This window comes from Orbicella franksi, chromosome 3 (assembly GCF_964199315.1).
Source record: "Orbicella franksi chromosome 3, jaOrbFran1.1, whole genome shotgun sequence".
NCBI classification, from domain to species: Eukaryota; Metazoa; Cnidaria; class Anthozoa; order Scleractinia; family Merulinidae; genus Orbicella; species Orbicella franksi.
The window spans coordinates 20,641,614-20,659,852 of record NC_138147.1 but is presented as its reverse complement, the minus strand read 5'-3'; the positions used below and the strand labels follow the sequence as shown (position 1 = coordinate 20,659,852).

The 18,239-nt window shown below is 37.8% G+C and overlaps 1 protein-coding gene across 1 annotated transcript in view; it reads left to right on the top strand.

Moving 5' to 3' along the window:
* The window catches only part of LOC145482660 (polyamine-transporting ATPase 13A3-like), a 177,731-nt gene that overhangs the window by 81,982 nt on the left and 77,510 nt on the right, over positions 1 to 18,239 (top strand). Inside the window, exons 16-17 of the mRNA XM_081461266.1 lie at positions 7,092 to 7,237; positions 12,713 to 12,755. Of these exons, the coding sequence (XP_081317392.1) occupies positions 7,092 to 7,237; positions 12,713 to 12,755 (189 nt within the window). The remainder of the gene's footprint in view (positions 1 to 7,091; positions 7,238 to 12,712; positions 12,756 to 18,239) is intronic.

The window sequence follows — 18,239 nt, the reverse complement described above, 5'->3', positions numbered from 1 at the left end:
ATTTCTTGTTGTAAAGGTAAATGGTATGTGAGAAGATTTGATCCCGGTAGAATTCAGAACAGCCATATTTGTTCTTCTATAAAAGAGGAGGAAGGATTCATAAATTGGGTTTACTTCGACATTTTCTGTGGGTTAGGCTGAGGATTTTAGCTGTGAACGAGATGAGCCTTGAGGTTTGAAACAGTTCGTGAGTTAGTAGCATGCAAATGGAACGAGATATTTTTATTTTTAGTTACAAAGGTAACTTCATACTTCTGTTTTTCAAAAGGAGTAAATTCAATTAGAAGTCACGAATCGTTGCTTCTAGTTCTTAGGACATGTTTTAAGGAGACGAGACTATTTACATTTGAAACAGTTCTAACGTTTACAATAGTAAGTGCAGGTAATGATTGTTTTGTTCTTGTTGCATGCAAATATAATGAGATCTTTTTATTTTTTAGTTACAAAGTGTAATTTGACACTCTTGTTTTTCACAAGGGAGTAAATTCAATTAGAGCGGACGAATTGTCACCACTTTTTCCCACGAGATGTTTGCTATCTTAAGTAACAAATGGTAACTCAACACTTTTGTTTTTTACATGGGAGTAAATTCAATTAGAGCTAACAAGTTATCAACTATTGTTTCCAGGATATTAAACAAAAAAGAACCTTTCTTTTCTGGACGGTTTTTACGTCTCTGCAGTAGCAGTTTAATAGTTTTATTTGATGACATTCATTTCAGTCCAATCTTTTTAAAGGTAAAAAGTATGAAAACTATTCAAATGTTCTTTGAAGACTGCGTGGCACCAAGTTAAAGTGCAGTTTAATCAAATCAGACTTTTAACTTGTCAGAGAGGTTTTTTTCTCTTTCTTTTTATTTTCGGCGAAGTTGTGTTGTGTTGTGTAAAAAGGGTAAACTTACGACTCGTATAAAATGCGAAAAAGTCTCTTAATTAACTTGAGTATTTTTGAGCAAAAATTCCTCTTGGGGATTGGAAGGGCCATGTGATCGGTGAGTGAGGGAGTTATGCATGTGCGTGTGTCACACCAATCATAGTGTGGGTTGTATCAAAGAACAAATCAAATTGCCTGTTAGACAATAAGATGGTATCTACATTAATCTGGAGACGTGTCAGATTACTGTAGTTTGTTCAGTCAAACATTTTATAGCTTACTATTTAGCTATCTTACCATGACCGTTGTAACATCACAACCAAAAAAACTTGTCAAATCAACCAAATCATTACTGTACCATGAATGCTTCTATCTCCAACACTTCACACAAATAATAACTCTTGCATGCCTTGCCTATGTTTATTTTAAACCATGGTAAATGCATTCTGGACCAACCTTCATTGAAATTAAACACTCAAATTAGAAAAAGAATTTATCTTTTAAATATAAGGCATATTTTAACAGACATCGAGCATTTTCAGTGCAATTGTAATAATTATTACAATCTGTTTTGCATTTATACAGCATCCCTTTACAAAGATGCATTACGCACAGTACATACATGTAATGCCATACTGCACGAAGGAAGCTTAAGCCTGGTTCTCATATCCTGCCGACTACCTGTGATGTAGTCGCCGGTTGTAACTGACAACTTTCGGCGATGTGTTTCAGTGGGTCGCGGCGCATCTGCGATGGATCACTGATGTACTCAGGGCTCAAAGTTTATTTTTGGCTTTGGGAGCACTTGTGTGAGCAGGTGTAAATTTTTAGGTGCACTGCCAAAATGTTTAGGCGCACAGCTTCAAATACTTGTAGCACCTACTGGAAAAGAATACTTAACGCTCCAAAAAGAGTGATTCGGGCTTCATGTTGCAATATGGGCCCATTCTAGCAGTATTGAACACAACAAAAACAAATAAACAAATGAACCCCAAGGGTCAATCCTCAGCCCATTATTGTTTACCATTTACATCAATGATCTGCCCAGCGTCCTTAAGAACAGCAGCGTTACCTTGTTCGCTGATGATACTGCCCTATACTGCTCTTCAGAATCAGCTTATAGATTACAGACCTTACTGAATCATGATTTGGACAGACCAGCACAATGGCTTTTCGAGCATAAACTGACTGTAAATGTCTGGAAATCTAAATTTATGCTCATCGGTGGTAATAAGAAGCTGAATTCATTTAATGATGTCGCTTTGTCAATCATGGATAGGAAGTTGATAGAATGAGTTCTTATCAGTATCTGGGTGTCATCATGAATGAGAATCTGACTTGGTCAGACCATGTAGAACACCTCTGTACCAAAGTGTCGGAAAGATTGGGTTTATTACGAAGAATTAAGTGTTTTCTTCCGAGGAACATCAGGGAACTTTTTGTTAAGACGACCATAATACCGTTATTAGACTATGCAGATGTTACATGGGGAGACAAAAACAATGTAATCCTGATGAATAAAATCCAAGTACTGCAAAACACAGCTGTGAGGATTGTTCTTGACAAGTCAATGCATTCATCTGCTACAGAGGCACTCGTACAGCTCGGCTGGGAGAACATGAAGAGAAGAAGTTTTCATTGCATGATTTAAATTATTTTTAAGGCCTTAAATGGTTTAATTGACTGGGATTCTAATTTTTTAGTTTTAAAGATATTCATGGGTATAATACGAGAAGTAAAGACAACATTTGTAAGCCTCCATCCCGTCGCTCCTGGGGACAAAAGCGTTTTATTTACAATGCTGTTAATGAATGGAACACTTTACCCGATGAAGTTAGGAACACTATCAGTATTTTTAATTTTAAAAGTCGAATTAGGGGTATTTCTTAATTTTTAATTATCATTTTTTTTTACTGTTTTCTATATTTCTATTAGTACAATGGTTAAATGTTATTATTATTTTTAATCTACTATTTCTTTAGCTTTTGCAATTTTATTTTTGCAGGGCCCCACTGAAAACCACATGTATGTGAAGTGGGCTCCCTGCTGAAAGATCTTTATTATTATTATTACTATTATAATGAAAGAATCAGGATATTTCACACAAGAGTTAAGCTTAGATATTAACTACTGATGTCGCCTCATTGGGTATCCTCACTATCCAATTGCTTGTTGTTTGCCTCACCTTTGAAATTCTGTTCACAAAGATTCTTGATTTTTTCAACATCTGGGTATTCGTGAGAACTAGCACGAACTTTGCTCATTTGGCTAGCTTTCAAGCCATAGAATTTGTGGACCGCCCTGTTCTGAAAACGCTGGACATTTTTGTATGTCAGACAAGCGAAAACAAAGCTTTCTTTACAAAACGCAGCATTCTATACCTGTTGTTCGCGAAGAATGAGGACACGATTTAATTCTTTATCCCCAGTTTCCACGCTTCCGCTAAGACCGCCTGGCACTATGACCCCCATTTGGCAACCAAGAAAAAGAAAGGTCTGCATTTTCTGACTTGGGCTAGCTTTATGGAAGCCTCAGTAAAAACAGAAAGCAATAGCTTTAAGACATTTATGAGCTTCATTCCTTTATTTGCATACGTCAGTGGAGTTGTTTACAACACAGAACGTGGGGAAAAATGAACGTTCAAGTGCGGAGAATCCTTTGGGAAATTAGGGTTTAAGATAACGAATAGAACACACACCGATGAAAGGAAAATGGTGCAACTTTATTATTTGGTTCCTGGTTGTGTTATAGCTATGTTTACATTTATATTTAGCAATTGGAGTATGTTAGTATGGTCAGTTGAGTAAGCACTAGAGAAGTCGCACTGTACTTTGGCTTTTTTGGTGTGGTGGTGCGACCACACATGATTTTTTAGACACACAACCAAAAGTCTAGTTGCATATGCGACCAGTTGGTTGTTAATTTTGAGCCCTGGAACTCAAATTTGCACAAATTGGCGCAATTTTCGACCATTTCACCTGTAAATATCCTGGCCTGATCAGTCGATGAAACTGATAATCGATAACAATCGATAGCAATCAATAACAATTGATATCGGAAATCAATGACCAATCAATGAACAAAAATTTTTTGTTTTTTGATTGTCATCGACTGCCATGGATTGCCATTGATTGTCATTGAATGTCATCGATTACTATCGATTGCCATTGATTGTCATTGATTATTATCGATTCCTGTTGATTGTCATCGACTAGCAACTTCATTGACTTCCATATTTTTTGGGTGGGTATATAAAATACATATCATATCTAGACTTGCCAAAGAAGTTACTAACACAATAAGTGCTATGCTAGTTACTTCTACTCGAACCTAGCTGGGAACTTAGGTAGGTCAGGAGTGTAAAATGAGGAAAGATGGTTGATGCTGAATGCATAGGGTGTTAACACGTTAAATAAACACCCAGCAGGAAATGACAGCTGCATATTACGGCTTTATGTCATCGTTGTAAGTTAAAACCCCAGGATAAAATGTAATGAATGCTCGGCTGCCATTTCCCTTGTGAACAACAGCAACAATACTTTATCGATCTTCATAACAGAACCAAATGCAAAACTATACTTCTTTACAAAATGTGAAAGGTGACTGCAATAAAAATGTTCCCACTCATGTAATGGATACGTTGCTCCTTTGTTAACAGTTCACTGTTCCCTTGATATAAAAATGAAACAAGATTCACATGTGCAAACATTTAACTTAGAAATAAGAGCCTCAAAACATGGGTCAGTAAAGTTAATAAATAAATTGATCTTAAAATACACATCACGATGATGGCCCATATTGAGGCAACTACATACATGTAGATCACTATATCAAGGCATGAACCGAGTATTTCCAGAAGGAAGATGAGGTGAGTTAACAGAGTAAAACTTTTCCCATTTTTCATCCTCAAAGAATGGACACCATCGGACTGCATTTTTCTGAAATCGTTCATGGTACTGTTTGATGGTCGAATGACCACCCGTACAGTGTGAGTGCTCTCCGATAGTTGTACCTTTGAGGGAACCACTTTCCATCACATGGCAATCGATGGCAATCTATAGCAATCGATAGCAATTAGAGGACTTGAGCTTGTGATTATTGATTGGTCATCGAATGGCCGATAACAATCAATAACAACTCATTGTCATCAATTGATATTGATTGATTGGATTTCTGATTATTGATTGTTATCAACTGATCAGGCTGGGTAAAATTAATATGGATTGAATTGTCTTACTGGAGTACGTTGCATCTGCAGATGATGTTCACATAAAATATTTTCATCGCCAACAACCGCTGACAACTGCTGGCTTGCCTGTGAAGTTGAACTCAGCTCAACTTTGCAGGCAAGCCACAGTCAATGCCTGGGATAGATTATGATTCAGCAATAAATGTTCACATATGCCGTAACAGTGTCCCAGGCCATCCCAGGTATGTCAGTGGTGTTTGAGAACCAGGCTTTAGGTAGTGATGGACGTAGACTATTTTTAACTAACCAGAAGTGGAGAGCACTCACAAGGAAGTAAAAGATTTGGGTGATTTACCTGATTAAAATCAGGTTTTTACCATTAAATATTTAAAATTGATATTAAAATACTGGCTGTTGGTTAAATTTTTTTACTTTCTTAATCATTCATGGAACTCTAAGGCTACATTATAGTGTATGTTGTTCTCACAATTGCTTCAGAAGTTTAGACTCAAGTGCAACCAAATAACAGGTTAAACATCTGGTTTGTGGTGGATCATTTGCCATTCATAGTTCTTCTTTGTTGGGCTTAAGGTTTAGATGTACCATGAATGGAACAAAGCTTAACACACCTTTCAATGGAACTCGTAATATTTTCACAGGCACTTGCTTTCTTTCAAATAGAGTCCTAAAGTGACGACGTCACAAAAATAAAATTTTTGAAATTATGGGATATGCTGTCATATTCTTATAGAGGATCCCAAAAGATGCCCTCATCCCAAAAATTAGCTCTGAATTGCAATTCCCGACAGAGATATAAGGGATCAAAGTTTGATAGCATCCCATACAAACCCTTCAAAATTTGTTTCAGTTCCTTCAGTTTAGAACTGACTCAAAATTAGAGAGATTTATATGGGGCAGTAACAAATTTTCATCCTTTATATTTCGGCTGGGAATTACAATTAAGAGGTAATTTTTGGCAAAGACCCTTTTCTAAGGATGCTCTATTCGAAAATGGTGCCAAATCCTATAATGTGTCAATTTTCTTTTTTCCAATGCCCATAATTCACTCTGTTTGTGCCCCAAATTTTGCATAAACTATTGTTGTGAAATGCTCGTGGGAATATGCAGACCTCCCAAGTGTATTTCACAACAATAGTTTAAGCAAAATTTGGGGAGCAAACAGAGTGAATTATGGGCAATTGGAAAATAGAGAATGTGTTTTACTTACAATAAATTATGGAATAACAACATTTTAATATCTTAAAGTATACGATTGTTTATGTCACAATAATAATGAATTCAATAATTGAATTACTGACATTTTTCTCCAGGTGTTTTATGAATGTGCTCATGTCTCCTGTTTGACATAAAATTGCCATTCCTAATCTCTCTACTAATAGAACTTTACTTAACACAGTATAATATGGCTGTAGTGTATTTTGAACTTGGAAACAAATGCCATATAAATCTAAAACAGATTGTAAATAAACAATTGTCCGTGGAAACATGTTTTGAAAATTTAAGAATGTTTTCTTTTTATCTGAGTATCTCTGGAATTTTTCTGCTTTCTCAAATTTTTGGAGAAATCGGACACAATTTGTAAAAACATGCCCAGAATGCTCTAACTCCTTTGACTACTCACCCAGTAAGGAGATTGGCTTATCTCACATTTTTCTGACAGATCCCTTTCCAGCAGGGTTCCTTCTCAACAGAGATGCTGTACTCACCAGGAATGTTTAACAACTGTTCAAAGTGGCCAGAGATACACTCAAAGTGAATGTAACTCATGTCTAGTGAAGTGAAGCAAAAAGAGACACTCAATCCTTACCCAGCTGCTTTGGATGACTAGTCCATGGACCATGTCACCACATCAGTGGCCTGTTGACATTAACCCCCTTTAAGTTAAAACTACCAACTGGGCTTGGATGCTGTCTTCAGCTGATTCCAAGCAAAACCCTAGTGAGCATGTTCTTGCAAAAGTGCTTAGATTGTTAATTAATAGCTTTTTGTTTCCACATGTCTACTTTAGATGTCTGCCGGTCACATCCTGCTGAAAGCGTTAGACATTATTACTATTGCTGTTCCACCTGCTCTTCCCGCAGCAATGTCAGTAGGGATTGTTTATGCCCTTCAGAGGCTAAAGAAGAGACAGATATACTGTATAAATCCATCAAGGTATAAACAAACAACTGGTGCACATTTTATGAACCCCAGATTGCCATAGAAATTTTCCTAGAGCGCTATACTTCTACACGTTTATCATCGATCACGTTAGCGCAACTACATAATTATTTTACTTTCTTTCAGTATGTTATTATGTTAGTGTGACTGCATATTTTACTTTTTTCTTTCAGTACATTAGTACGACTGCATAACTATATTACTTACTTTCTATCAGTACATTAGTTCGTTAGTACGACCACATACCTTAATTTATTTACTGACTTTTCTTCAGGACATTAGTACAAAAGCCTATTTTACTTAGTTTCAGTAGATCAGTATGTTAGTGTGACTGCATATTTTAGTGCATTAGCACATTAGTAGGACTGCATATTTAATCAGCTTTCCTTCAGTACGTTAGTATGTTAGTGCTACCACATATTTTATTGACTTACTTTCAGTGTGTTAGTACGTTAGTACAATCGCATATCTTACTAGTCTCACTTTCTTCAGTGCATTAGTATTTCAGTGTGACTGCATATCTTACTTTCTTTCAGTGCATTAGTATGTTAGTACAACCGCATATTTTACTAGCTTTCCTTCAACGTGTTAGTACATTGGTATAACCACATATTTTACTTTCTTTCAGTGCATTAGCACGTTAAAAGGATTGCATATTTTACTAGCTTTCCATCAGTACGTTAGTGCGACCGCGTATTTACTTACTTTCTTTCAGTGTATAAGTATGATCAACAGTAACTAATGTGTGAGCCTGCAAGCTGGGGCCACGAACCGCAAGCCTATTTTTTGAGCCACTGCGTCTTTATTCTGTTCTTTTGAGTTTTTGATTTTACGTAAACATTTTACTCAGTACAGTGGAAACCCACCCTACGGTCACCTTGTTAATACTGTCAGCTTGTTATTACAGCCTCCTTTTTTTGTCCCAGCGAAATGCCGATACATTTTTTTATAAGAAAACCCCATTAATGTGGCCACCCTGCTAATATGGTTAGCAGCCACCTTCTGAAATCTTAACCTGTGTAATCCTTTATAATCTTACTCTGTTTATATGGCCACTCAAACCAGTTATGTTCATCTTTCCATTGTTAATAGTGCATGCACTGATTGAGGTTTCATTTTTTAAAAAAAAAATCCATCTGTATTCTGATGCTTATTAAAGAAAAGTTGTTTAGAAGTGTAATATTGCGATACATATGTTAAGACGTCACTCAATTTTTGGTTTATAGTTTCAGATATGAACAAAATTTTGAGTTTCCCTTGTTAATTTTCATATCTAAATGTTGATTATGTAAAATTAACTGATATCCGAATGACAGGGAAACATTCAAGTGAGGCAAATTTTAGGTAATTATCAAGATGATATATTAACAACATACATGTAAATCAAGCACTGCCACAAAAAATTCACATATTTAATTTTTGACTGCTGGTTGTCCGTTGTTTTCTCCCTTAATTTTCTTAAATAGGTAGTTCCCAGGTAAAATCAAACAACTACATGAATGACCACTTTCTTTGAGCTGGTTTATATATAAGCCTATTTACACACATACAGTGCATGCTTAGCTCGTGGCGGTGAAACACTTGCAACTGTTTGAATGAGTGAGTGACAAACCCAGCAACATGTGAATGGACCTTTTTTATTTCTAAGCATTGTTTTCAGGACAAGGACAAGGACAAAGACAAAAAATGTCAGCTTAGCTTACATGTATGTAAGATTAAAGCAACACTAAGAGAATGTTTACGAATGCATGTCATATGATGGCACTATATGATCACATGGATCCGTTTAGTTCAACGTTTGCTTGAATCCCGGTAATCCCACTGGAATATAAAACCCTTATGTAGCTTCAACTGGCTGTAACCTGAAACTTCACCCTGTGAAAGTCACTACAGTTTACTGCACTGAAAAAATCACAACTCTTTGCAAACTAATTAAAGATTAGCAAAAGTTTACCTTGCTTGCAGGTACCAAAATCTGGTAATTCAAAAGCAAAATGTGAAAGATCTGAATCCTAAAAATGTCTGTGCAATTTAAGCTTACTTCATTGAAACACACTATTAAAGCTTATGTGGTAGAAACAAAAAAATAGGGAAAACTCTCCATCATCCTCACTTGCCATGCTAAACGTAGACCGCTGTAATAGATACCATATTAGGGCATTATGCTAGTTTTATTTTTTTGGTGGGAATCTTTTGGGGCTTGCAAAGAGAGGCTTGCAGCTTGGGTTCATTAGGTTCATTAGGGCTCGGGCTCACAGAGTCACAAAATATTTCCTTCAGTATGTTAGTACATTAGTACGAATGCATACTTTACTAACTTTCCTTCAGTATGTTAGTACGTAGAAATGTAAATGTTTGTTATGAAGAAATTTGTGATCGTAGAGTAGTAGAGTCGTGGGATTGATTATGTAGCAATGTCTGATCGTAGAACCATAAAGCTAATTATCTAGAAATGTTTGATGGTAGAGCTATGTAGAGCCGTAGAGTTCATTATCTAGAAATATTTGATCGTAGAGCCACAGAGCTGTAGAGCCATAGAGCATAGAGCCATAGAGTTCATTATTTATAAATGTGTGATCGTAGAGCCAGAGAGCCATAGAGCTGTAGAGCTGTAGAGTTCATTATTTGAAGGCTTTTGGGCAAAGAGGGCATATATAGCATTTTGGGCCGATTTTTATTTTTTTGCAGGATCGAGCTAATTTATGGCAGACTGACTTGTTTTGACATGAAAAGCATTGTTGCATAATTGTTTTTGTTGATTTGCGCTTCGTTTTTGAAGTGCAAATCAGAAATGTGTGATCATAGAGCCGTAGAGCTGTGGAGTTCATTATTTAGAAATGTGTGATCGTAGAGGCATAGAGCCGTAGAGTTCATTATCAAGATATATTGATTGTAGAGCTGCAGAGCCATAGAGTTCATTATCTGGAAATCTGTGATCATAGAGCTACAGAGGTGTAGAGTTCATCATCAAGATATGTGTGTTCGTATAGCCATAGACTTCATTATGTAGAAATGATTGTTAACAAACCAGTTCAGGCGTGGAGCTGAATAAAACTACTGCAACAGACCAAAATCTTTGATAACCACAGTAATATGCCACCGTTTTATATGTACATACAAGAGAAGTACAAAGTGATTGATGATAAATGCAAACAGGTGTAGCACTCTGCAAAAGCCTCTATGCCTATTTGAGCTTCATAAAATGGGCTGGGTATATAAACAAAGTGAACAGTTTTTTGACACAGTGAAAACCCTCGTAGTATAAACTGCAGATCAAAACTGTTCAGGCTGAAATTTAAACAATCAAACACCTAATGCAAGAAAATGAGAAATGGAGCAGGTTCTTATTCAAAACAAATTCTATAGCTCAGGAAACTTTGGTGCTCAGTATAGGGCCTGTTGGTGCTATGTTGTTCCAAAACTGGCAGGCTTTCAGGAACGTGGTATGGTTTGGATGTGAACTTCCTCAACAGTTCCAAGGGGTTTCAGCTCTCTGCAGTCCCCTTTATTGTAGTAGTGCTTTTGGGAAGCTCATTTTCACATTTGATTACCTGTAGTAGGAAGTATGGAGTGTACATCTTTACTCATCAAGAGCTTGGGAGGCATGGCTAATGAATCTGATGAGGTGTTTCTGTAGTCTATTTACCCTCATTTAGGTACCTCCTGTTACCAACTTCGCTTTCTGTAACACTCACTTTGCAGTGTGAACACACTTTCCAACAAAACTGGTTGAGTGAGCATATGTGGGACTGCTTGTGACAAATTTGAAATCATATTAAGTGGCTAAATGGGCAAATTCCTGTGAAGAGTTATAGGAGCCATTGCAAGACATATGCAGTCCTTTTTAGGAAATACATTGTCTTGTGAAAACGGCTTTCATCTTAATGAACACTGCTGAGCTAGTCGTGGTGGGCATTTTTTCTTGTTAACTATTATCTAATGAATATTAAAAGAATAAAACTATGACGGTTTGAAGTCATCTTGACTCCATTATCAAGTAGAAGTGTTAGCTGTGGTTTCGAGATTAAATACAAATCCTGAAATTTTTTCAGGTCATTTTTTCAGTAGTGTTATGGCTGCATTTGCATCTGTCATTCTTTCATTATTTAATTGCTACTGATGGACATCTACTACCATGGAATTCATATACTTGAGCCGAGTATTACGTCCGAACCCACACACGACTGCTTTCATGTGACTTTGATAGCCCAGTTGGTAGAGCATTGCACCAGTAATGCAAAGGTTGTGAGTTCAAATCCCGTTCAGAGCCTGAACTTTTTTCAGGTCGTTTTTCCAGTAGTGTTATGGCTGCATTCGCATCTTTCATTCTTTCATTATTTAATAAAATGCTACTGATGGACATCTATTACCATGGAATTCCTATACTTGAGCCGAGTATTATGTCCACTGAACATATAGGGCCAAACCCACACATGACTGCTCTCATGTGGCTTTGATAGCTCAGTTGGTAGAGCATTGCACCGGTAACGCAAAGGTCGTGGGTTCAAATCCTGTTCAGAGCCTGAAATTTTTTCAGGTCATTTTTCTCGTAGTGTTATGGCTACATTCGCATCTTTCATTCTTTCATTAAGGTGATAGAGTACATTAGAATAATATGCAGGTATCGTTCATTGTTTAATTCAGACAAGTAGGTGGCACAGTTTGGCATGGATGTCTGGGTAGCTCATATCTTCCTGGGCTTGGAAAATTTGCATTCATGTAGGCTGGAAACAGGACCTCCTTTCCGATCTTGCATTTGACTCCACCCTTGTTTCCATTGTGGATTGGTGTCAACATTTACTTACCCCAGAAAGCAAGATGATGATTCTTTCTCTTTCAATCTGTGAGTGGAAGGTTTGCCACAACTGGATGGATCTCTGCATCAAAAACCTCATGTGAATTTAGTCATACAGATACATGTAGTTTAATATCCCATGTGGGTTTGTTTTGGCTTCATGCCTTGAATGAGAGCAATATTCTTAGGGTCTGGCTCGACCCCTTTGTTAGATAGAACATGACCAAAGTAACTCACTGTAGTTGTGCTGAGGTCACATTTCCCTGCATTACACGTGATCCTAACAGATCCTGCTGTTGTTTCAGTGGCAGTGGTCCAAAGCTCTGACATAAGTTTCATGGTGTTGTAAACCCACTGTTTGTACTCAGTAGGAAGTATGGGATTTCTCCTCCTATTTTGGCATAAACTGAGAAACATGCAACTCAAAATTAATGCTTGCTGTCTATGAATATTAGAATAGGTCACCAATCAAACCTTCCAGATAACAAGGATTTTATCTTATGTGTGTTTTTTCCAGTCTTCATGTTTTAAGCATTAATTTGATTTCTGGTGAGTGCAAACGCATACATTGTACATGCAGTTAGTGCAAGTTGCATGCGTTCAAAGCTGTAAACCCTTTTGATGTATAATTTTAATGGAATTTACGCAGTATTTTTTTTGTTTTACCCATTTAGAATCAACATATGTGGAAAACTCAAGCTGTTCTGCTTTGATAAGGTCAGATGGCTTTGACTGGTTTGTGACTTTAAATGTGTTAATTTTGCATTTGTATGTCATAGAGGAAGATTACCATAAGATCTGTTATAGTATGGTAACTCTGGAACCCCATTAATATGATCACTAATGGGCATGTAAATTAATTTTGGCCCTACTAACAAGGTATGACAGTTTTTAAGACTGGTCTATTTTAAGTGACATCTTGACATATATGTACTAAAACTTCTAAACAACTGTTAAATAAACATTTGCAATACAGATATGACTTCAATCAATTCATAAAATATCAACCAGCAAAAGATCAACATAACTGGATTCTAGCAATAAAATGAGGTCCCAATGGTATTAACGGGGTGAAATTTAATCATAACTGATTATATGCAGGTTGAGATTTCAGAAATGTAGCCATTGGCCCTATTAACAGGGAGGCCACATTAACAGGGTTTTCTTTTAAGAAAATGTATGGGCATTTTGCCATGACCAAAAAAGTGGCCATAATAACCAGGTGGCTGTAATATTGAGACTACTGTATAAACAATGCTGGGTTCCACTCCCGTAGGGGGTACTCCCAGAAAAATTGAGTGGAGGTGTGCAGCCCACTTCCCAAAACCCTTACCCTATTTATGACCAAAATCTGTGATATTCCCTACCCTATTTATGATGTGACCAAAAATTTGAAACCCTAGTATGACCTGACCCTTAAATCATAACCCTGTTTCAGACCTGTGTTATAATTGATTCCCTAGTTCAGACCAATGTTAAATTATCGTAAACATAATTTGTGAAGGGCTTTTGTTGATTTTCTTTTCGATAATGATGAAAAAGTGGCTTCTTAAAGACATACCCATATTAAGGCTAGAGTGAAAAAACCATTGTAATTGAAATACACGCATCTAAGATATTCGCACTTTTACTAGCGATTTGCTGAAAACAAACGCACATAAACAAGCTAAATATACAGAGCAGGAAACAAAAATGAGATACAAATAAAGCAGGCAAAAGTGACGGAAAAATAATGAAACTTACAAGATTTGTGTGGCAACTATGACAACTACAACATAATGACAATGGCAACTAGAAAACTAACAGCAGTCAAGAAGTTATACCAAACAATAGAAACAACAGCTGAAGAAATGGACACGAAAATATGAAACGTTACATAACCGAAAATAACTGGCGAAACTAATTAGAGTAACAAATATACACAGAATAATTGAAAAACGGAAAACAATGGACAAAAAACGCAAAGGCAAAACAAATTGAGGCACAGTGACTGCACACCAGCCCCAGTGAAGCAATTAATCTAATTGTTCATTAATTAACTGTAGATACGAGCTTGTCCTTAAAGTTACTTCCCACCTTCAGAGGCCAAAAAAATCGTTTTTTCTTTTATTTGACAAAATTTAAGTTCACCATTTTGTCGAGTGTTTCCAAAAGAAAAGCATTAAAAATCTCAAAAAGTGGCTGAGTTATTTAGAAAAAAACGTATTTTCAAATAAAGTTAATAAACTAGGAAGGTGTCATAATCTTTTCAACGAGCAAGAACCCTGGGAAATTCTCGCGGCACATTTTCATTTTCATCACGCCCTTGGAAAAATCAAAAGCAGAAAAAAGTCCTTGGGTAAAGAAAACGAAAAAAAGCGGCCCAAAAAATAAACAAAAAGCTCCATATTGTCAGGGAAAGAAAAAAAACCTTGCCGAAAGTGACAAAGGCTCTTGGTTTGGCCAAACGCCTTCAACAATCTCAGCATCTGCTGAAGATCAAGCCAACGTCAGTGCAGGCTGCGAACAAGATTCTTCGTCAGAATCTGGTGGAAGTGATAAAGAAAATGAAACCTACCCAAGGGACCTCATTTCAGCAATAAGGGTATTTCTTAAGCTGTCTGTCGATTCCTCAGCGTCGTGTTTTTCAGCAGCACATTTTCTGCCTTTAGCCTTTTTGGCGCGGGTTTTGCCTTTGCCTTTGGAGTCTTTGCCCGTTATATTACATCACCGTCCTGAATTGAACTCCACTGAGCAAGATTAAAAAAACATGTTGCAATGCGATGCTTTTCCCGGGAAATCTTGATCTATTGTCATATACGTCCTGTTGTTCCATTGGTTTGCGGTTTTATTAGCCGTGATAATCTCCAGGCGTGGCATGAGTTGTTTACGAACCTTTACAAGCTGAAATCTCACATTTGATTTTTGGAGGAATACATCCACTTTGAGTGAATTTATAGGGTATGCAGATTTGATGGATTTTCGCGAAATTTTGCCAGAACATTCCAGAGATAATGAGAAACCAAAGTGTGTTGGGAAATTTTGATATTTAACACATTTTTCCTGTGGCGTCCATTTACGCAACACGTCTCGCATATTTTTAGCTATTCCAACTTTAGATGTGGATATCTAGACAACCAATCAGAATATCGAAAAAGCCCAACACACTTTTGTTGATTGATGCCTTGTGAATAAGACTGTGCAGCCATTTTGCTCATACTGCAGAATCCGATACCCAATAAATTTGATAGAAGAAGCCTTGGTCGTTTCATGCCTTACCACCTCCTGACACTTCCTGAAAGAAAACATTGCTGAAATTGTATTTTTTTCGTAAAGTACATTTATTAAGCTTCCTTATGATTTATAATTTGTTGGGGTTTTATTGAAACTGGCACACGTACGATTTTTTCCCGAAAGACACCTGTGAAGGTGGGAAGTAACCTTAGTAAACTGAATTGTAAACAAGCAATAACTGCAATAAAGATTGGTCTTGCAATAAGATCTAGATTTGATTGTTTTCATAGTTCTCTGAAACAAATTCTCTCAAATAGTAATTCCAGTTCGTCACTGACTTGCTGTTCATCATGCTCAAGGAAGCACAGTTTTGAAATCGGTCTAACAAGTGTTGAAGTGTTTGTATGAACTTCCGCAGATCTGACATATCCATCCCTACGGCAATGAACTTGAACAACTCGGGCCAAAGGCCATTTGACTCAATGAACACTTTCATCCATAACCAGGACCAAATCATTAACTGCAAAACAACGGCAAGGATTACACCATTTCTGCCTCAGTTGAAGAGGTGGTAAATATTCCTTGAGCAAGCATTTCCAAAATATGTCTGACATGTATTGCACCTGTCGCCAACGATGATTACAGTAGGTGTCTTCCTTTGCAAAGACTCCAGGAGGCAAGTTAGGGTTTGCTCAGAGGAGAAGTAAATGGTTTGGCCAAAATAATCTACACCAACAGAGGTGAATGGTGGCTCCTCAGGTGTCAATCTTTCCTTGGGTAAATTAGCCATTAACTCTTCTCCACGGGTTGCACCAAGCTTTCTGCACAGAAAACATTCACTGAGAACTTGATGCACAGCTGGTTGTCCTTTTATAATCCAGTTCAACTGACGTAGACTAGACAACACATGTTCTTGACCAAGGTGACCTGCCTCTCGATGATACTTCTGAATGATCAAGTTTGTAACCCGGAGACGATAAGGCAGAATTATCTGATGCTTTGTGATGGCAGCATTTCCTAGCCTTCCTCGAACTCGAAGGATTCCCTCACCATCCAACACGGGATTAAGCTTGCACAAGGACATGGCAATCTTCATCTTTCAAAGTCCTGGTTTGACTTGACGTGAGGGTTCCTGATTTCTGGTCACTCTTTGAAGAGCTTCAATGACTGCCGGGAAGGATAGCTTCTGTAGATGCCTGATAATCTCTCTTTCAGCTACGTGAACTTCATTGACTGACAATTTTGCTTGAGGGGTTTGACTCATGGAGAGACTACTGTTCACTGAAAGGCGACAATGTTTTCGAACAAACCAGTTCTTGAATCTCAGCAACCATCCAAACACCTTTCTCAACTTATCCCAAGAAGAAAATCGGTGAAATAACTTTGTGAGAACATCTTCTGCTGGTTGACTTAATGCTGTCTGAATGTATATCTGAACGTCTTGTTTGAGTTCTGGATCATCAGTAGACAGTTCCATCTGATGGTAATACGAATCTCAATGGCAAAGGTGTTCTTCCTTTGTCAGGAACTCGGGGCCACTCAGCCATCTGCTGTTTTGGATCATCATGTCAACAGTCAGACCTCTGTTGGCACATCAGCAGGATTGAACTCAGAGTTTACGTATCTCCATCGGCTAGGTTCAGAATGTTCACGAATTACTGTCAGGGGGTTGGACACAAACGTGTGAAATCTGGCAGACTCATTTCTAATGTACTGGAGCACTGTAGTAGAATCCATCCAGAATACAGATTGGTGTAACAGTTTTTCATGCTCAGACTTGACAGTCTCATCTAATTGAATGGCCAGAACTGCAGCTGAGAGTTCTAGGCTTGGGACTGTCATTGGCTTGATGTGTGCAAGACGGGACTTCCCAACGAGGAACGAACATTAAGCGTTGTCTGTCAATCCACCATTCTTAGATACAAGACAGCACCAAATGCGAACTGTGGGGCATCAGCAAAATGATGCAACATGGTGAACTTTAACTTCCTGAGGTCTGCAGGTACCTCATAACAGCCAATTGAGAAAGTTTCGGCAGATCTTCTTTCCATTTTTCCCATCTTCGTTCTCACCAACTGGATCATCCCAGTCCAGCCTTTACTTGCGTAAATTTTGAAGTAGTTTCTTGGCAGGAAGGTTGATTGGCAATAGAAACGCAAGTAGATGGTAGATGGAGCTTGTAAGAGACAGTATCCCTCTACGAGTGTTCAGCTTACTCTTCAGGGCATCGTCAAAAATTAACATATCCCTCTACATGTCCCATCTCAGGCCCAAGGTCCGTTCAACAGGAAGTCTTTCTTTGTCGAAGTCGAGGTCTAGGACTGAGGAAACTCTTGCACTCTCAGGTATAGTCTCCATAACTTCAGGTCTCTTACTAAACCGCTTGAGAAGCCGGAATCCACCCTCAGAGAGGAGATCTTGTAGCTGAGCTGCTAAGTTGACAGCCAGAGCAGATGATTCTACTGACTTAAAGAAGTTGTCCACATAAATGTTCTTCCTTACAGTCTTCACAACTTCTTTGTCAAATTCACCAATGTTATCTTCTGCTGCCTTCCTGAGAGCAAAGTTGGAACAAGCTGGGGACAAAGTGGCACCAAATAGGTGAACCCCCATGCAGTAGTCAACTGGTTCTTGATCCAGATCATTGTCCGGCCACCAGAGAATTCTAAACGCATCATAATCATCTGGTGACACTCTCACCTGGTGGAACATGGCTTCCATGTCTGCTGCAAGAGCTACTCGCTCTTGACGAAATCTTGTTAACATGCCCACGATACTGTTAGTTATGTCTAGTCCAATGAGGAGTTGGTCGTTCAAAGACATCCCTCTAAACTATGCAGTGCAATCAAAGACCACTCTCATCTTTCCAGGTTTGTTGGGGTTAATCACGGGGTGATGAGGGAGATAACAGAGTGGTTTATCATTGATGACGAGCTCATCTTCTGGAATTCTCTTTGCTTGCCCCTTGATCATGTAATCTTGAATGGT